Below are 22,615 nucleotides of genomic sequence, written 5' to 3' on the forward strand. Positions count from 1 at the left end.
GTTATTGAAATGGAATTAGGCATTCCTCAAACAACCGCATACCGCATTTTGACCGAAGTTTTGGGCCTTAAGAAGGTTAATTCGCGGTTTGTACCACACAAACTCACCGAAGACCAAAAAGTTGATCGAATTGCGCATTGCAAAGACATCGTTAAAAGTGCTCGGCAGGATCGAAACTTCTTGAAATCGATTGTAACTGGTGACAAGACGTGGTGTTTTGAATATGAGCCCGAAACAAACCGGCAAAGTGCTGAATGGAGAGCGCCGGATGAAGGAACACCCAAAAAAAGTCGCTTGGTGAAGTCAAAAGTTAAGGTGATGCTGATTTGTTTTTACGATTCAAAAGGAATTATCCACAAAGAATTTGTTCAGCCCGGCCAGACAGTCACTGGAGAGTTTTACTTGGGCGTCATGAAGCGTTTGCTGGCAAGAATTCGTCGTATTCGGCCCGAATATCGCGAAATCGGCAGTTGGACTCTTTTGGATGATAATGCACCATCACATCGTTCGCGACTTGTAACTGAATTTTTGGTCAAAAATCACATTATTCGGTTGCATCATCCGCCCTATTCACCAGATCTCGCTCCGTGCGATTTCTATCTGTTCCCGAAACTGCATTTGGCGATGAAAGGAAAGTGGCACGCATCGATTGATGCCATTGAGAAGGCGACGACCGCCGTCCCAAAGACCATTCCAATAAAGGACATGGAGAAGTCGTTTGACAACTTGTTGGAGCGTGCAATTATGTGTATCGATGCAGAAGGGGAATACATTGATTAATAAAAATGATTTGTTCCAAAATGTATATTGCTTTTTTGTTTTTTAAAAACGTTCGGTTTCTTTTGGAATGGAGGGTGTATATTGTGCGCCCCTGTGCTCTAAATAATTTGCCCCCTCCCCGCACAAACTTAGGCCTGAAACAAGGAAACAAGCCGTGGTTTTGCAAACATACCAACTCTTGTTGAGTAGCAGTTTAGGTATTACAACATAATTTTAAATGGCCTAATTCTCTTAATGATGATTATGATATGGTGTTCTGCCCGAAGGTAGGTGACCATTGGTGGACGTCACTGTGAGACACCAATAATTATTGGTGATAACTGATAAGAAAAATAATTGTTTACATTATTCACTATCAGTAAGGGTTTATACATTAATAATACAATAAGCTGTCTGAATATCTGCCTGGGTTTTGTAGTGCATTTCAACTCGAGAGCCACAATAGATAAAAACATGAAATTTTATTATGTTTTAAAGCTCTCAGAGAAATGATCCAAATGACTTGTTCCAGGTACCTAGGTCACACCTGAGCTGAGATATGGGGAGCAAAATTCCCATAAGAATAACATGGAGGCATTTTAAAAGATAATAGAAAACGACCAATATTACAGTTGAATTCACAGCTTTTTGGGTTGCTGAGATGAATAGTGACAGTTTTAATTCAATTCAACTTCAAGGTCATATTTCACTCCCGAGGGAGGGGGAGAGTGTTGAATTCATAGTCTTCGAGATCGCTGAGTTTAACGGTATCAGTTTTCATGATGTTCAAGTTCATCCTCACCCCTTGCGGTGGGAGAGGATGACTTTTTAAAAATAGTCAGATAAGCTAGCTAATTAGTAACTGTTGTAATTAGAGGGAATTAAACACATTAACATATTTTCTCACGCTTGCGCGGGAGTCTGTGGGTTGCTCTTTGTGAATCTTTAAAAAAAAAAAAAAAAAAAAAAAAAAAAAAATCCAAAATTTTGTCGTCCCCTAAATTCTCCCGCCCTGTGCTCGAGCACAGAATAGCACTTACCTAAATAAGGGCCTGATTGTCTATATGAATAAAGAAAATTGGGAAAAAGCACTTCACTGAATAAAAACTATTCCAATGCACAGAAAAGTGTTCCAATACGCCAGTTTCATTCAAATAGAAGTAATGTTCAATATAACTTAATATATCTATTATAAGGCTCATTAAAGAAGAAAAAAATCTCGCATAACTTGACTAAACGTGGTTCTTCAGGTGGAAGATTTGAGTTTTATTTTTATTTATTTATTTATTTTTTATTTATTTATTTATTTATTTATTTATTTTTTATTTTTATTTATTTATTTATTTATTTATTTATTTTTTACAATTTTACCCTTCCTTTTAATCCATACTAAAATGTTGTGCTGAAAAACCGACAAACTTGAATAGTGAGTTTGAAATCTTACATTTTGGTGCTCAGTAAATTTTACTCCAATATTGATGGCATCTATGTGTTAATGATACTGTGATTTCTTCTATCGCATTGTTTATCTAATGAGCCCAGTATCATGTAATGTAACTGTAGGAAACTAACTCGAAAAACTCTAAAGAAAGAGAGAAGGGTAGAGAGAAAAAAATACTTACTTATACCTGTGTAACGTTTCCTGTAGCACAGCTCTGACGTTCTCCAACGTCTCTCCGCTTTCAGAAGAATAAATCACAACATTTGGTGGCTTCATCTTTGCAATATTAATAGTCTTTATACTGACACTGGATGGTGGTTTCACCATTCCTAACATGCCACTGCTACCAGTCACAACACTATTGCCAATCCCAGGGCTCGTGGTTTTTGTAAGAGAAACTTTAGCCACAGAACCAGCTGAAGCAGTGCTTGCTGACCCAAGAGATCGAATAGAATCACTGCTCCGTTCTCTTTCACCATTGAATTGTTCATCCTTTTCGCTTCCTGTGCTTCGCTTCGGAGACTCCTTCTTCAATTCTTGACTGTTCACTTGAATCGAAGGCGGAGGTTCAGCTGCACTTACACGTTTTGGAGATTCTGATTCCTTGGTGGTTTGGGAAACCTGGTTTTCGGCTTCTTCTGTGGTCCCTTTTGTGTCTAATTTTGGAATTTTGAGATCAAGTTGGCTGCTACTCACGGATTCTATTGACATTGTGCGTGAAGGTCTGATATTGTTGATCATGTCTGCTGTGATTACGAACTCTGTTTCTCCTCCGGCACTCACTGCCTTCTCCGCCACTGTGCTGATCGTCTGAAGCAGCTCCACGTGGGCTAGCCATTGTGTTGGAGACATCAGCCATGTTGGGGAGGAAGCAGGTTTCGGCGCTGCATTAACAAACAAACAATACATATTACTTGAACGCAGATTAATACAAAGTGTTTTTTTTTTTTTTTTTTTGTTTTGTTTTTTTCCTTAAGTTTCCAACAAAGGGCAACAATAACAAGACACTGAATTTAGTTTTTAAATAAATTTTAGATTTTGACTTTTTAATTCAGTTTTTATTGTTGTATGAATTTGACTTTTTTTTATGCATAGGAAATTGACTCAGATTAGATTTATTAATCATTCTGTGGACGATATTACATGCTCTTCTTTAACAACCTGTGAAAATACATATAGGAAAATATAATGACAGAATGTGGTAACGGAGGTATTTATAACTTGTATGTTTTTACAGCTACGTTTTTGGACTTCTTTAGGCTGCTTGGTTTAATTTTTGTTGTTGTTGTTGTTGTATTTAAGATTTTTTGGGAATTTTATATTTTGTATTTTTGAAGATGGGTTGTAATTTGGTATTGCTGAACTATGTTAATTTGTTGAGGCATTAGTTCATTTTGTAAGTAGATTAACAGTTTACGTATATAATTTAGCTTAATGGCACGGTATTTATTTTAAAACGAGAAAGTGCAAACTTAGTAGATTATATAGACTAAGTATGACGGAAGCAATAATAATACATGTACTAATGACATAATGGTATAATTAAACATAGTGATAATAATAAAACAAACTAACTTTTACGTAGTTTTTTTTTTTATTTTGTAGACATAAAAATATTCGTTTGTTCGACTTTATGAAATTATAATAATAATCGGGGGCGGCAATTAGGAGACCAAGAGGGGGCAATTGCAACCCCCTTCCCCATATACGTTTTTGAAGTGAGCCCTTAATGAATATAGTTTCATTTGGAAATATAAAGTTTTTGTATGTATTACTGGTTCATAGAAAAAATGCTGCCGTATATAAATATGTACGTATTGGTTATTTGTCTTCCTGTGGAGTAAAGAAAGCTACAGGAATTGCATTTTAATTGCAATTCAAAGCAATTAATATTGCAATTACGTATTTCTTTAAATGTCGTAGCATATGCTTGTAGTATTTACTGTCTTTCATTTTCTAAGAGTAATAACATGCATTTAATGGCATGTGTGGAATTAAAAATATAAGTTGTTCATTAATCCCTACTTTCAATATAACTTCTACAAAACAAGCATCATTATTCATTACTATGATTGGTATTATCCTTTATATTTATTTGTTTTCCAAGTGTGTTATTAAATACTCTGATCACACGATTTTCCAGACAGAATTTTAAGATGTTCATGAGCAAGGAATCAAATCTCTTCTTACACTTTCGTTGTTTAAGAGTACAAAGGGCTAGTACCTACTTGCGTTGCTCTTGTCAATTTACTTAAGAAAATATGATATACAATATACGGAGTTTTAACTGAAAAAGATAGTATCCTATTAATTATACCTTTCGTCAAACAAAGTTTTAAAAACAACCACGAAAACTAACATTGATATACAAATATTCAGATCATGTCTTGCTCCCCTCCCACTTTTAACGTCCAATCGCCGCTATTGATAATAAATAAATAAATAAATAAACTTCTTAAATCATAAATGAAACCTCTATCTTATACGGTTACAAAAGTATAAATTACGTTGCGTGATCAAAGTTATAAAAAACTTTTCTTTACTTAAAATATCTATATTAAAATTCAAAGACTAAATTAAAAAAAAAAAAAAAAAAAAAAAAAAAAAAGCAACTGAACTAAGAATCGGAACTACGTTTTTGGCTTATTATGCTATCCAGCCCCCTTCGAACCTGCAGGGTTCGATTCTTTGTTCAGTCGTACTCGTTTACTCTGAATTGTCATTGAATTGGCATCCATAAAAAATTATGTAAAGAAAAATCGATTCATTCCTCTCACTTTTCCTATAAATCTGTATTGAAGTTAATCTTAAATATTATTTCACACATGTAAGGGGGATTTATTTTCTCGTAAGATATGTATTAGTCATACGCCAGATCCGATTTTATGCGATCTACACAAAGCAAAGATTCTAAAGCACCTGGCAAAGATTCGAAAGCACTTAATTCGAACTATAGGTGTCTAAATTACATCTAAGAAACACAATGACATCGCTTTATCTCCTTTCACCTGAGTTTTCATACCCAACTGAAAGAATATAATGCAATTAGCTTTTACTAATTAAATGAGATATGGGAGGGACAGTCAATCGAAAACAGGCTTCCAGCAGTTGAAGACCTGGCTTTCTTAGTCAAGTACTTCATCACCAGAAGAACTTAGAAACTGTCCTACATCACATATGTAGAGTTGTATTTCACAAGGGACACAAACTAATTTTTTTTTCCTGAAAGAGGAAAAATCTTGTTATGGTCCCTGTAGATTATTAACTACAAACTTCACTGCTGTTCGCGAAGAGGTTGATGTTGCCAGATTTCTTCCCTGAATTATTTTTTTCTTCGTATTTTGTCAGTCTCTCTTCCAGATAACTATAGGAATCAGCGAAAGTGTAGACTACCTTCTCAATTTGTATTATGTTTGAACTCTAAGGATTTCTGTAGAAGGTGACACATTTTCACTTATTGTTCACAAAAGTACTACTCAAATAAATGGTTTAATAGAGCTTTGCACTTTGCCAAGATTAGAAACGAAAAGGACCCCTTTTTTTCGGCATTATTTTTTTTAATAAAGAAAGAGGAAGGAAGGAAGGAAGAATGTTAAGCCGTTGCTACGAAAAGGGTAAAATTTTACTCAGAAATCCTACAAGGAACTTCATTTGGAGTCTTCATTCCAATTTACAGATTTAGAGCAAGAGCTGTTGTGTGGTTCTTTTTCTTTAGATTTGTTTTTAAGTCTGAGTTTTATAATCTTTTTGGCAGGCATTCTCTATACGCCTTTACTTCTCTCAAATCATATTACATTTTTAAGAATAGTACGTAATATCAGTGTCTGTACATTTCTAACATGTTAACGTTAAAATCTGCCTCTGTACAGGAATGTTTCGGGAGTCTGGAAATTGTCTGTATAACAAATGTTTAACAATAATAATGAAGAGCTCAATTCCAAAAGAGCCTTAATATATATATATATATATATATTAAAAAAAAAATCAAAAGAAGATTTGTGTGTGTGTGTGTTTCCATCATTCTGTGAAAGAAAAAAAATCTTCATATCAGAAAATTGCAATTGCCTACTTTTCGTAAGACAATGGTGAAATTATCATCTATAACAAGAGTTTTATAAGTGTTTTTAGGCAGAAAATAACTTTAGAGAATACTGTTGACTAAGGACATTTTGGTAAACAACGCTCTTTTCTTTTGTCTACAATTAATTTGGTTTATGGAGTTTTGGCATGAAACCCTGTTCACTATACGGAGATGCTAAAATGGAACTTAACAGAACCAATATCTCAAAATTGACAAAAATTGACTTAGGCTCTTTTGGAATCTACCCCTTCATCCTTGTCAGATGTCAGTTTTCAGTCGAGTTGCATGTATTCTTTACAGCAACATGCACTATACATGGAACATATAACATGTTTGTGTATAGGCTACTAAACATCTTCTTATACTGTACAATGCATGTTAGTATTGAAAGTAAAACCAGTGTAACAGGTATATGACATGCAACATGCACAAAACAGGACCTCAAAAAACAATACACGCATTCTATAGGCATTTCTTGAACAAAAGAAAACGTTTCTTTCTAAAATAACGATGGTGCAGCAATATTTAAAGAAGGGTGAGATATTTTCATCTTTCAACTATCCGACCGAATATAAACAGGAATTGTTTTTCCTTTGTCTCGGTCTAATTTTAAGTACAGAGAAATGTATACGAATTTAAGACTTCAGACTGGTAGTAGTGGTTGAAACGTTTTTGAAAGCAACACTGCAAATGGAGTTAAATAAACTACCAAGGCGCATTGAAATACAAGTTTCATGTTTCAATATTCATTTTGAACCTGATTTTGCGGACAGAGCTTCAAAATCGATTTCAATTACCAACGAGCAGTGATACGCGTTCTAATAGAAAGTCTGAACAGATACTAGTCTAGGTTTAAAAAAAAAAATGTACATGGAAAAATACTACCTATAATCCTGTGAATTTTTTTCATAAAATAGACACGTATTGTTTGGGAAGAAAAACAAACATGTTTATTACTCTATATTTTAAGACTGTTCTATGCAATTAATTATTGAAAAAAATAAACTTAACTGTGCACAATCTTGTCAAGTTTAAGCGGCATCTTGTAAAATATTACACAATGAATGTTTTTAATAAATATGTGTAAGTTTATTTATTTTGTAATATGTTATTTATATCTTCACATGTCTAGAAACATTGTTCGATTTAACGATTTGGACAAACGGATGAAAACATTCATGTACCTAAATCTATGAATAACCTAATTTATTGTATAGGTACTAATGACGTTTTTTGTATTTATTCAAGATGCTTAGAAATCTTGATTACGTAATTCACTTACGCCAAAATTTTTATCAAATAAGAGCTGTAGTACCTTTGTGTTTCCCTATCTTAAAGGATTGCTAAAAGTGTCAACTTGCCAAAAATTTTGGCCGTGAATAACTCCTCTGAATAATGTTTCCTCTACTTAAGGTTCACTCGCAATTGGTATCTCGATATTCATTCATTTATTCATTAAAATAAATAAATAAATAAAATAAATTGATAACTAATTGGTAAACTGAACACACATGTTGATCCGTGATACAAAGAATGCGTACCTGTATTTGTGAGGTCCGAGGCGCTGCTGGTTGAGCTTCTCTTCCCCGAAATGCAGCTAAATGGGAAGTCATCTGCGCTCTTTAATACACACGGAGAACCTTCTAAGTCAACCGCTGCAATGACATTTAAGGGAATACAATGGTTTCATATTGTTTCTACGCACTCATGTATTAAATTATTATAATAAAGTGAAAAACGTATTTACATATTAATGCGTATTAATGTGAATCCCCCTATACAGGGTGTTTCAAAACAACACCGATTACGTTTGGGAGGTGATTCCTGACACCAAAATAAGACGAAAAATATAGACCAACCTGGGTGCACAAATGCTTCCTTTCGGAGTTACAGGCTGCCGAAACTATGAAAAACTGAATTTTAAAAGTCCATAGCTCCAATACTATGGGACCTACCGTAGTCGGGTTAAGACTTCACTTAGGAACTAGTATGTGCTCTATCCAAATATCAATGTTTCAGAATTCTGCGGTACTTCCGCAAAAATTTTTATAAAGGGAGTTGGTGAGTACTTCAAATTACATGCCCGTAGCCAAACTCTCTCTAAAAAAAATGTTGCGGAAGTACCTTAGGATTCTGAAACTTGGATTTTTGCATAGGTCACATATTAGTTCTTAAGTGAAGTCTTGACCCGACTACGGTAGGTCCCATAGTTTTAGAGCTATGGACCTTAAAATTCATTTTTTCTTCTTTTCGGCAGCCTATAACTCCGAAAGAAAGCATTTGAGCACCCAGGTTGGTCTATACTTTTCGTCTCATCTTAGTGTCAGAAATCATCTCCCAAACGTTGTCGGTGTTGTTTTGAAACACCCTGTATATATTTCCACATCAAATTTCGTTGATGCCATCATCAGACCAAGTAATTCTGAAGAAAAACTCAAGTTGTTACAATGATTATATGCCTAATTTCTCTCCAAAAGTATGTTCCATCCTGTATCTCTGTTTTCTATACTAGCAGATCAATCACTAAGAGTATTGAATTCTTAACTTCGTCCACAGCACCATTCCAGAAAATTTTCACTAAAACTAATTCACTCAATGTCCTATGGAACCCGGTGGTTGAATGCCGTGTTCACAAATATTTTCCTTTGACTTCTGTCCTTAGCCAACTAGATCCAGTTTCTACTTTATATTCCTGTTTTTGCGAGATCCATCTTAATATTGTCCTCCTATCTGCGTCTAGATCTTCCTAATGGTCGTTTTCCGATCGGATTTCCAGTCAAAACTTTAAAATTGTTCCTACTTTCTTCCATTCTGGCTACATAACCTGGCACTTGAGCCTCCTTAGAAACTTCCACACACAAAAAAGGTAACTAGACAGAAATAGGACTCGGCAACACTGAAACAATATGACCGATACCATTGAAGATCGGAAATAGTGGTGTTCTAATTAACATTTCGTAAGATTTATTGTTATTAGGATCACGTAAGTGGGATTTATGCGCTAATAAGAATGTAATGTTAGTAAATCCATTAGTTTACAGGATAACTCCTGAAGGAAAGTGAATTTCTGAGTTCTATTTTTTTGCAACAGATAGCTCGAGTGATTATCTCGAATAATACCTTCGATAAAGTAGATACCTTCAAATATCTAGGATCAATATTAACAGACGAAAACCACATTCACTAAGATATGAAACGTCGACTAAAAGCAGGGAATTCGTGTTATTATTCAGTTCAAAATCTGTTGTTGTCGCGAATTCTGTCGAGGAATTTGAATCTTAAAATATATAAAACGATAATCATGCCTGTTGTACTGTATGGTTGCGAAACAGGGTCGCTTACTCGGAACGAAGAACATAGATTGAAATTGTTTGAGAACAAGATCCTGAGACGAACCCAAGAGAAACGGGAATGGGGAATGGCAGAAACTTCATAACGAAGAACTACATAATATATACGGTTTACCAAACATTGTTAGGGTCAACAAGTCTAGGAGGCTCAGGTGGGCAGGTCATGTAGCTAGAATGGAAGAAAGTAGAAACGCTTTCAAAGTCTTAACTGGAAGACCAACCGGAAAACGACCATTAGGAAGACCTAGGCGCAGATGGGAGAACACTATTAAGATGGATCTCGCAGAAATAGGAATACAAAGTAGAAACTAGATCCAATTGGCTAAGAACAGAAGTCAGTGGAGAGCTTTCGTGAACACGGCATTGAACGTCCGGGTTCCATAGGCCATAGAGTGAGTGAGAGGTTTTCTCGGCCGAATTCGTTAATGCAGTCAATCCGTTAGCATCTTTACAGGTAACGATTACTTTCACGATAGCTAGCCATATCCCATTTATTGAAACAAAGGTTATACATCTCTCCGATAGATGGCAGCAAACCTACTCCAGCAGCTGACTCTATCGGATGAAATTGAAACTTCTAGTGCGTGATCTTTTCTACTGTGTAGTACTAGAGTAACTGATAACGGTGACTTTAACCATAGCTATCCATATCCCATTTTCCTACTATTGAAACAAAAGTAGTTAAAGTGGCACATCTTGCCGTTAGTTGGCAGCATACTCCAGCGGCTGACATCTACTAGCAGCATTTGGAAATGCTAGTGCGTGATCCTCTTTACTGACTACCGGTTTATACATCATCCTGTTTGCTTAATGTTACAGATATCGGTTATAACAATCCGATAAGGAATCCGCTACTGTGCCTATAGAAGTTGCAGACACACAACGGGAGGTGTTGTGCGAAAAATTAGACTTTATAACAACTTAGGGCTTTTTCCAAATTTACTTGCCCTGATGATGGTATCAGCGAAATTTAATCCTGAAATATATATAGGATCATTCAAACAACTACGTATTAATAGGCACTGTTTTTCTCTTTATTATACAGATATTATTACACACTTATTAGAAGCCTTATGACTTCAATACGAGCACTAAAATAAGAAGATATTACTGAAATAAACAGGAAAAGTAAGGAGAAAATAGAATATTTGGGTTTCAAAGAAGAACGAACCGGGCCTTTGGCTTATCTTGCCCGTGCGCTAACCGTACGGATCTTCACTACAGGGTAATTAAACTACCTCTAATTTTACAGTTTTTCTGTAATATCTTCAAAACAAATAAAAATATTCGAAAACCAGAAACATAGTGAATTAGACAATACGATTTTGCATGTGATACATTTACCACAATTCACCTATCTGCTTTTGGTATGCCGCTATTTACAGAACCCGCAAAAAAAAGAAGAAGAAAAAAAAGCTAAATCTATCTACAGTTGCAAATCGATGAGAGATGAGTTGTGATAACGGTATCACATGCAAAATTGTATCGTCTAGTTCACTACGTTTCTCCTTTTCGATTATTTTTATTTATTTTGAAGATCTTACGGACAAACTCTGAAATTAGCAGTGGTTTAACTTCGCTGTAGTGAAGACGCTTATCAGTCTACAAGTGCAGTGATTCCCAACATCTTTTCACTGGTGACACACCGTCCACGCAATAGGATACTGTACGACTGATTAATATATATATATATATATATATATATAGAGAGAGAGAGAGAGAGAGAGAGAGAGAGAGAAAGAGGGAGTGTATAAAAAATCCTGTACCATAGGCCAACTTCGTTATGAGTAAAGATACGAAAAACTGCAGAGAGGTAAGTTATTGAAAATATCTGGTTTTCAATTTAAAATTGTAATTTCTTCCAATTGCATCAGTCATTTGGGCTCCACATGGGTGAGACGCGCTATGTTAGATGAAAAAGCTACATTGCCAGTTCAGGAGGTCGTTCGCTTGGTCCTTCAGCGTACCAGAGGTGCTCCAGACTCCTTCAAACAACAGTGAGGGAGGGACGGAACATTAGCAAACTATGTACTCTGATAACACAAGTCTAACTATAACAGGTACAAATTGATATTGTTTGCGATAAGATTGACGAGACAACCCTTAGTTTAGAAACCGGTTTGCTCAAAACAAATTGAAATTAAACACATCCCGAATTTTCATCACATTCAAAATAAGCATTGCCTAAATATTGATGTAATGTTAAATAATCAAAAAATAATGTATTCAAACTCAACAAAATTTCCGGCATTTTGGCTAAATCGCAATATTTCTTGGGAAACACATATTTTCACTGGCACAAAAGCTCAATAAAATGATCTATGTATTAAAATAATTCAAGCATATTTTACAACTAGACACGACTTGTAACTTATATTTCGCGCTCTTTCAGTTTTTACTTATATATGGAATAATTTTCTGGGGAGGTTCCCAGAAAAGTAATGTTGTTTGTGATTAAAAAAAAAACGGTTTTAAGAAGTATAGCAGGGGCCAAAATTAACAACACTAATATTCAAGGAACTTAAAATATTGTCTTTAGTCTCTCTATACACATTTCGAAAGTTGCTCTTTGTAAAAACTAACATTAACTTATTTAATACATCATCAACCCATAAATACATTGCCAGGTGTAAAAATAAATCCCAGCAAACAGCATCGCACAAAGTCATACGAAAGGAATCCAACGTATATGGGTACCATATTATATAATAAACTTAGTCAATATATTCGGACAGAACAAAGAGGAGAATATAAAAGGTTAATGAAAACCTATCTGTTAGAACACTGCTTTTATTTCGTAAATGAATTCCTAGACATATATATATGAATTTGTTTACTGATAGTAATGAAAACGTCTATTTTTTTGTTTCTTTTATATCGTAGATGTAGCCTAGTATTTTAATTTAATCGGTATGTATCTTTGACTTTCAGGTACGCTATATTTCAAAACTATGTATGTTTATGTATCTTTATACCTTGACGAGTCTTATTCGCACGCACGAATTCGTGCAATATGTATGATTATGAAGACGAAATAAAAAAATGAAATGTGCAAGTTCACTTTGTCAATTTTGAATGGCCTTACGTTCAGTACGAACAGCCTGCTGAACTGAAGAAGCGGCTTTACCATTTAACATAGGACGCCTTACCCAAGTGGACCCAAATGGCTGGTGCGATTGGAAAAAATCCACTATCTTATATTTAAAACATCTATTCGAAACACCTTTGCTCTCTTCTCATTTTTTTTTTTTTCGTATATTCATTCATAACGGAGTTGGCCTATGAGCCCGGACTTTTGATACACCCTTTACATATGGATCCCACAGCTCTTAAAACTGACTTTAAACGTATTATTAAAGGATTCATGGTAAAAATAAAATGTGTTTTATACAGGCTAGACTTATAGGCCTCCTGTACGAAATAAAATTTATTTTTAAATTCTAATATTTCACGTTACACCAGTATGTCACGACACACTTATTGGGAATCGCTCCACTAATGATTAGCGAAAGCGAGAAATCGATTCGATCTTCGCCTCAGTCGCATATTTTCACTCTGTGAATTTCCATCACATTTAAACCTATAAAAAAATCTGGTATTAAAAGTATCCTCGTCTTCAAAATGTAAAGTTAGTGATAAATCTGGTTAAACTTCAACAATCTTCCAAAGTTTGCATGCACCATGATTAGAGTTGAAATTTATTTAACACCTTCCTGCTAATATAGACTGTAAAAATAAGAAGTGAATAAAACAAATGGGAGGCATACACAAATCACATTTGCTTATCCACACAAAGTTACACACAATTTCATTAGTTCACTTACTTGTAATTCACTAATGTCAGATGCATTACTGGCTTACTGACAAATAATGAGTGTTACTGTATTTCCCATATCCAGCTCAAGGTGCATTTAATGCCCCAACTTTTTCAAACATGCTAACATAAGTAATCATACAAAATACAAAGTATGTCTGAAGTTTAAACTAAATTAATTATATTCACCATAAAGTAATTAAGAATGGTCAGTTTTGCACTTATACATATTGCATCCTGTGAAGGTAAATTTGCACAATTTCTGAGATCTTTACGCTACCTCTTTCAACAAAAACTACCGTCTTTATAACGTTACTCTCCAATGTATTTCTTTCTTTCTTTATTTATTTATATATATATATTTCTGGGTATTACGGCATCTATGGCTTTAAGTCCGTCACGTATGACGTACCTCGGTGAAGATAGTATCCGCGGAAGGGAGAAAGAATGAAGCGGTCCGGGACCTGTATGATGGGTACCATCCCTGCATTTGCCTGGTGTGAATGGAGAAAACCCAGGAAAACCTCACTTAAGATGCTTAGCCTTAAAAGAAAAAAACCTGTTACACCTTTTGGACAGAGTGTCCCCGTCGGAAATCGAGCCTGGGACCTCTCCCACCAAAGGTGAAAGCGTTAGCGGATTCTCTACGGGATACCACAACAGCACGTTATCAGGATTCGCCTGATACATGTAAAAGACCATTGCGGAAAGCTCACTATCATTGTCCACAATTCTCTTGCCATTCCATGGCCTGAGAAGGGTCATTGCACGATTGGTAGAGGATCATTTCCTAGTTAACACCTACCGGTGCAGGGAAATCCTCTAGCAAGCAGAAATCTAATGGTACAGCCCGCAGCAAAAAAACTGCAACATGAGCATGTAAGTTTATTGTGAAACGACAAAGTCTTTTGCTCCAAAATAAGTGTGCAGGGAAGGACGCCGAGGTTTCTCCTAGCGTAATTCGTGCCACTTAGACGTTATGTTGATTCCCTACGCTGTTAGGCGTAGTTTCACAATAAACTTACATGCTCATGTTGCAAGATTTTTGCTGCGGACTGTACATCCAGTATTGGCATTGGAGCATTTAATTCAAGCTAACCCCTCCACCCTCCCCAGCAGTTCCAGAGACATTACAACTAATCCAGCAATAATAGGATTATCATATTTTGAAATACCAAAATTAATTTTATCATGTACGTTTATAAAGGAGGTTTTTTTTTTTTTTTTAGTTTTACGTCCCACGGCTATGCCAGTTAGGCTAAAGTAGCGTTTATAAAGGAGACACTGTAGTCTCGTGATTAGAGCGTCCCGGGTTCGTTTTCGGGCCGGTACTTCCCAATTTTCGGCGTCCACCCAGTGTCATGAGGCAAACTAGGGAGTTACGTGAATAAAATATGTGACGGCCATTAGATCTCGAAAGCCCCTAATACGCCTGTTAGAGACAGTGTGACGTAGCGCACTGATCACGTGATCGTCGCTAGACTAGACATAGTTCAGCAGGTCGCTAACAGATGGCGTTGCAGCGGCTCAAGCCAAAAAGAAAGGCCTGTTGCGCCAAGTAGTTGGCTGGTTGGTTGTTGTACGTTTATAATACTATTTTATATTTCCGTACTGTCCTCGTTGCCTGGCTGATAAGCAGAAACAGAATCACGATGTGCCTAGATTTAACTATTTAAGCATTTAAATATGACAATCGGCAGAAAAAAACACCGGAAGCATAAAAGTAAGGTGCGGAGAAAGAAGCCGACGCGATCCAAGATAGCCTACCAACCTATACATTCCTCATTGAGCACTGTTACTAATACGATACACCACATTAGGAAGACAACACACTTCAGGTTAGAAAATGTGGACAAATCGGACAATTTCGGAAAATGTATATGAATGGAAATTTTTTTACTTTCAAAATGCGGACATGTCCGTATAAATGCTGACGTATAGTAACCTTAACCAATGGTATATGTCACTCATTTTTAACTGGTCGATGTATGAATATCAAGCACACTTTTGTGTTCGAAAAAGCCTCGCCGAAAATCAGGGGAGAATCAGAAAGAGCCACGGACGGGTTGGTAAGTATTAAGAAGTGTTGGCAATGGATGCGTACTCTTCACAGGGTTTCGATATATATATATATATATATATATATATATATATATATATATATATATGATATATATGATCCAGGATATGATCAAGGGAGGGGCTACAGCCCTTATAGCCCAACTGGATCCGCGCCTATATCTATCTATCTATCTATCTATATATATATATATATATATATATATGTTGTAAATTCCATTACTCTTCCTGGTTCACTACGATTTTCCCTGACTTGTTAGCGAATGTTGATTTGCTTGAATTTTCAACTTTTTTTATGTGAGTTCGGCGTATGAAATTATTGCTTGTTTCCCCTGTCATTTGATTTGAATGTCTTGTGAAAAACTGCACTATGCGTTCAAATCAACACCTTTAACGTCACTTAACCATGAAGCAAAATCAGAATACAGTAATCTAATCACCGGTGATTGAACAAAGATTTTTTTATTTACGTTCATTTATCAATTTTCTTTTCAGTAATTCAACTGAAAACATTTTAAATTGAGTCATACACATACCACTATAATAAAATTAAACTATATGCACACAACCAACGTCAGACATCTGAAAAACTAAAACTTTGAATTAACCACTTACAATATTCTAAAATAGTAACACAGCGTTCTAAGCCATCTCCATCAAAAGAGACAATGAATAAGTCAAAATCATAGCCACATGATGTAACAATCGTATATATATACACAGGCCAAAAGTTAGCTCCAGTAAGACAAGAGATGCCGCTTCTTTCAGCCTCCTGACAATGTTTGGAAAAGGACACTCAGTTTATCTACAGTAAAAATATCTGTTAGCGTAACAACCCTACATGGGTCTGGGCGTCGCTATTCTGTATTTTTGTATTGCTTTATTTTTAATTTTCCCTGTTTGGCTTCAGAGTTATTCCCAGTACTCGTTTTCCGAGGCTAAGCCAACCTCTGGAACTTACGAACTAGATGAAAAATAACTTCTCAACAGAGATAAAACACGGGTCGCTGGATGGATTGGCAGTCGGATATTCTACTGACTGAGCTACAGGTGGGCCATCTCACTTTATCTAATAATTTACATTATTTTCTAAATATGCATTTTCTGTCTACTAGCAGCCTGCAGTAGTCTACTCCGCTGTCTCCCCTAACTTCCCCTGACTTTCGAGGTCTGTACAAACCCTGCATGAATACACGATTGGTATACCTGCAAAACCACGAAAATTTGTGTTTACCTTCCATTACTGCTTCTACAACGTCAAATTGGTTTGCTGCTTGGCATACTTCTTGTTGGATTTACTTAAGATGGGAACAGAACACTATTATGTTATACAGCAACAAGTTAGAAACGACTCCTGTATTCTTGGGCATTACGAGGAGTAGTATGAATTAGAAATACTTACATTCAATTCGAACAACCTCCATTCCACCTTCAATATGCAAATCACTCAGCATAAATCCAAGTCCTAACTTAGCGAAATGTTCTATATCTGTTTCTAGGATTATGGCAAAATGATCTCTCGCCTTCCATGCTTTCAGATTTCCAAACTGACAAACCTATGTAAAAAATAATAAAAAAAATATATATACTTTTAGGAACTATCAACTACAGAAGTATACTTAAAAAAAAAAAAAAAAAAAAAACTGCGGTTTAAGGAAGCTGAAGGTTCATGCTCGCGGAAACGAACGTCCACCAGTAGATTGAATTCTGTTCAATATAATAATAATAATAATAATAATAATAATAATAATAATAATAATAATAATAATAATAATAATAATAATAATAATAATAATAATAATAATAATGGTGATTATTATTATTATTATTATTATTATTATTATTATTATTATTATTATTATTATTATTATTATTATTATTATTATTATTATACTTTGTTATTTCCATTTACTATAGTTTCGTTGCAGCAATTAAATAGTAAATATGCTGATTAACAGTTACTTTATCATTATTAATACATATAATGTTGAACGCTAAAACATGTAAATGGTTATATTAATAAAGTTAACAATTTATCATCATTTTTTGTTCACTTCCAAATCCTTACTTTATTAATACAGTCTATGACGTCATTTTACACTCGAATAATTACAATGACAACAATATGGGAAAGGGAGTCAGGCAGAATATTTAAATAAAAAATACCATTCGCCAGGTGGAACTGAGGAAATCCCCTTGAAAAACGTTTCAGGATGGCACACTACTTTGGACCTCCTTGCAAAACAAGAACGCTAACCACTAGCCTAGTGTTTCTCAACCTTTTAAAACGATGACACACTTTACCGTACGCGTAAGACGGTGCGACACACTTGTTTGTTTTTTTAATTACAATCATACATAAATTATAATATTCAGAGGCGTACGCAGAGTTTCATTAAGGGGAGTTCAATCAATCAATCTCATTTACTTTCAGAACATGCACGATTTTGTCTACATCATATATCTTAGCATAACCTTGTAATATTTGCCTTAAGGGGGAGGGTTAAAATCCCGAAACACAATTTACGTATGCCATTATAACAGTGTAAGGTAAAACTTTCCATAAAATAGTGGTTCTATGTAATACTGGGCACTGTTGACTGGCCCAGTCTATCTCAAAATTGATTCTAACTGATTAGTTCATTAAGTTACTAAAATGAGATTGCGCGATACACCAGTGTGTCGTTGACACAGCGGTTGATAACCACTGCACTAGCCTACGCCACTCGTTACTTAAATTTAAAGAAAAAAAAATTCGAACAAAAAATGAAAGCAACGGTTCTTTCGTCGATCTAGTTGTAACTTCTTCAGAGAAAGTGGAATGGTTGTAGAAGTAAGGGTGATAACAAAAAGAACAAGAAGAAACAGAAGGATAAAGCAATGGTCAGTTTATGTGAGCAGCGCAGGTAATGAAATCAAAAAGATATAACAGTATTGGGACTATGATTGTATCGAAGCCAGTAAATAAAATTAAATATAAGTCAGAGGCCACGGTGGCTCAGTGGTAGAGTGTTCACCTCTGGTGCACGGGATCCCTGGTTCGATTCCAGCTCGTGCCAAGTGAGCTTTGTGATGGACAAACAGCGTGTGGTTGGTTTTGTCAGAATTCTCCCGTTTCCTCCCATTTTATTCATTTCTTATCATCGCCGTCTCCTTTAGCCTATCCGGCATAACCACTGAACTTAAAACTCAAAGATTTAATTTCATAAATACAAGTCAGAACAGTAAGAATACCTGATAGAATAGAATTCCAGAATGTACACGATAAATTGCCAATGCCGAATAGTATACAAAGGAAAACGGTGCAGTTACTGAAACTCAATTAAAGAAGACACGCAACATTGCAACAAGATAAATATAGATGAATCACTTATGGCAGACGACTTTAATATACAGAACAGAAATAAGTACCTTCTTTTATGAAGCACAAGTCCTTCACAAATGCATTAGTCATTGCAAGAGAGTAATCAATAAGATAGTAAAAAATCAAATAAACACCAATGATACTTTCATGTTGAATCCTATGTGGAAAGTATCCACAAAATAACAAAGAAGCAACAATCGCGCCAAATAACCTTTTCCGTTGGCTGCACGAGTAGAATGACTGAAGCAGACACTCTGGCATTACAGTATGACCGAAGAGAAGACTTCAGTTGGATGATGTGTGGCCAGAAAACCGGCTCTTACCATTGCCATTTCTGGCTTTCCGCACTGACTTTACTACCTTTTAATTCAGGTAGTTCCCCAATTACTTCACGATGAGGGATCAAATATTCTCACCGGTATACTACTTCAACTAGTAAGTTTTTTAACTGCGGAATAAATTGTCTTTTCATTGATTTGTAGCGAATCCCTATTGTAGTTCACACTGCATTTACAGATGACTCAACACAGCTAATTTTCATGCGGGTAAAGGTGTATCATTTTCCTTATAACTGGAGTTTTAATGGACAATATATATGACAGATTCAAAGTTGACTTCAGAACATTAAATTTTGCTGTCATTGGAATAGTTTCCGAATGAAAGCTTTAAAAAATAAAAAAGTTTAACAGGTTTGTCCCCCCCCCCCAAAAAAAAAATACTTCAAACAACTTTTACAGCGTGTAACATTTTCCATTGTACAAGCTTCCCTTTCAGTATACTTAAATCTGACTTAAACTATTCGCTGAATAAACCGATACGTTTATTGCAAAAATTATTAAAGTGTAACAGGTTCGCCAACTAACCACTTGGCTTCGTCACTATGAATACACTATGACACTATGAATACACAATTAGTGACAGATTTTATATACAACAGCGGAAAAAAAAAAAAAAAAAAAAAAAAAACAACCTAGCTGATAGGTTTAGGGATAGGAATAGGGAATGGTGATAGGTTACCATAGGCTACTACCGCTAACCCCTTTCAATCACAAATCAAAATATAAAACCGGAAAAAAAATCGCTAATTCCCTTTCCCCTCCCCCTGTTGATACCATATATATAATTTACAAAATAATCTTTACAAATAACTCTTAAATATGAATACCGAATAAATATACAATAAATAAATAAATAATACTAAAATTTACAAAAATAAACCAGTACAGTTAAGATATTCAATCCTTAAGGCTCTTTAATAATTTAAAATGAAATCTTTGAGTTTTACGTCCCACGGTTATGCCGGTTAGGCTAAAGGAGACGGTGATGATGAGTAATGAATGAAAAGGTGGAATGAAGAAAGTGGGAGGAAACGGGAGAACCCCGAGAAAACCCACGCACACGGTATTTGTCCACCAAACATTTCACTTAGCGGGGGTTGGGATCGAATCTTTAATGATTTGTTCCACTGTTTATAATTTTAATTCCTGAATTTCAGTTCATGACCCTATCACCTTCTATTTCAATGAATGTTGCTTCTTTCCATTTTCTGACTAACCTTCTCTCCTCTTGGCCCAGCACTTTCACTTCACTCCCAATTAATTGAATGTCCCGTACAGTCTGTAACTTGGGACATAAAGGTCTATAACAGGAAAATATTTAACATACTGCTAAATAAGCTCAAAGCTAAGTTTAGTCAACATCGAATGAGTTTTGCATATTGCATATAATATGTACTGTTCTTGAGATCTTTAAAAAAAAAAAAAAAAAAAAAAGCGCAAATGAAAGACGAAAAGATTGATCAAAGCTTTTCCCGTTTTCATCACAATGATATAATGTTCAAACGTTCTCCCTCGATTGCAGAGTGGTTCTCATTTGGAGTGTAATTTCGCACATTTTCTTCTCATACACTAGGACAGACATTAAAATAGCTGTATGGAAGATACAAATCATACAAGAAATTGCTAATAAATACCTTACAATAATTTTCTTTCCTCAGCCTTTGGGCATCAAGATACTCAGCTTCAATCAACACATGGAATCTACAGGTGTCTGAGAGCCTGCTTTCGCTTACTATTTCTATTGGAAACAGCGGGCGCTCCGTATGAAAATTTATCCACCGAACTAAATTTACCTTTTGCTGTAAAGAAACGGAAAATATTCATTAAAAGTTTCCTTGTACATCCTATTTAAAAAAAAAAAAAAAAAAAAAAAAAAAAAAACACGCGCAAGCAGGAACAGAAAGAGGAATGAAAACACAATTGTAAAGGACGAACATTGATTAATCCAAGAGTAGATAGTTGTAGAAGCAAACGATACTGCGACAAACAATGGGTCAGATGTTCACTTTATATCCCAAAACAGCCACGAGACGTTTCTTCGTAGAAAAGTAACTAACGACGATGGCCATGGGCTAGGGTTCGATTACTGATGGGGACTTGGTACGAATACAAAACTCGCTTGAGTAGAGGTTCGGATTCCCCTTTAAAGAGTGGATGACGTCTCATACATCCTCGGTGCTCGATACTCCAATCAAACAATTAATCAAACCAAAATATCACGAAAGTTCCTACAAACAACAGAACAGATTGTCATTTTGTTCCAATATTTAAAGCACAATATCTGTCATGATACTGACAGAATTCACTAACGACAATAATTAAAACTTTGAGGTTTGTCAGACTGGTCATTATTCGTTCTTTTTGCAGTCGTGTTTTCCTTCGTCTTTATGTTCCTTATGCCTAAGCACGCCCCAATTCTTACGGAAGATACAGTAAATAGAAATAATTTATATGACACGTCAAGCAAATTATACAATATTTTTTAATTTATATGACACGTCAAGCAAATTATACAATATTTTTTTAATGTAAAACACACAAAAAAAAAGCCGACGTAAGTATCTTTCTAATCTAAGAACTTAGGATTAGTCACGAAAAAAAAAAAAAAAAAAAAAAAACCGGATTCGCCAACTTTTGATGCAAGAGACCTTGGGTCGATTTCTGAACATGTTATTCGGATCTTATGTTAAAATCTAATTATCCATTCACTTTGCCAACGCAAAGAGGTGTTTATTTTTATTTAAAAAAATCTTTTTTCTGGCTTCAGCAACTTATAATACAATGACATGTCTCAATTTCTAGACATACCAAAAATTTTTTTAAAAATCTAGAGAACTGGTTCCTAATGTCTCTGCTAACAGGTCTCAAACCTCTGTTATCGAGTACAGATAAATATTGTAGATGCTGGTCGCTCAGTTTTAGATTAGTTCTAAGAATAGCTAACGTATATATAGGCTAGGCGGAAAGTAACGAACTAAGAACACTATTTCTTGCCTTAATGTGTCACTCTGCCCCTAGTAATGGACCTTATTCTGCACCGAGATAGTTTCGATGAATGCTACTACCATAATTAATCAGCGAATCTTCATGCAAACATTCCTATTTTTTGTTTGGGTTTCTTTACTTCAATTGAGATCCTTTTATTTTCGGTATAAAATAAAGGCAATGGCGCATTAAGGTAAGCAATCTTTTTCTTAATTTAACGGTATGCGACAGTTACGTACTCTACCCTCCTATTTTTAAATGTTTATAACCCGTAAAGTTATGATAATATGATACACAGAAACTTGCATTGTTTTACAATATCATGTATATTATTATTAAGGGTTTGTTTTATTCTTTGTTTCGTATATGAGAGATTAGTTGACAGAGTGTTGTCCGGATGGAAG

The 22,615-nt window shown here is 35.1% G+C and overlaps 1 protein-coding gene across 1 annotated transcript in view; it reads right to left on the reverse strand.

The window, feature by feature from the left end:
• The window catches only part of Hcs (holocarboxylase synthetase-like protein), an 89,848-nt gene that overhangs the window by 50,341 nt on the left and 16,892 nt on the right, over positions 1 to 22,615 (reverse strand). The window contains exons 4-7 of the mRNA XM_081731801.1: positions 20,861 to 21,025; positions 16,927 to 17,080; positions 7,823 to 7,936; positions 2,382 to 3,084 (exon numbers count right to left, since the gene is read on the reverse strand). Coding sequence (XP_081587927.1) covers positions 2,382 to 3,084; positions 7,823 to 7,936; positions 16,927 to 17,080; positions 20,861 to 21,025 — 1,136 coding nt within the window. The remainder of the gene's footprint in view (positions 1 to 2,381; positions 3,085 to 7,822; positions 7,937 to 16,926; positions 17,081 to 20,860; positions 21,026 to 22,615) is intronic.

The sequence above is a fragment of the Thermobia domestica genome, chromosome 1, assembly GCF_964235325.1.
Source record: "Thermobia domestica chromosome 1, izTheDome1.hap1.1, whole genome shotgun sequence".
NCBI lineage: Eukaryota > Metazoa > Arthropoda > Insecta > Zygentoma > Lepismatidae > Thermobia > Thermobia domestica.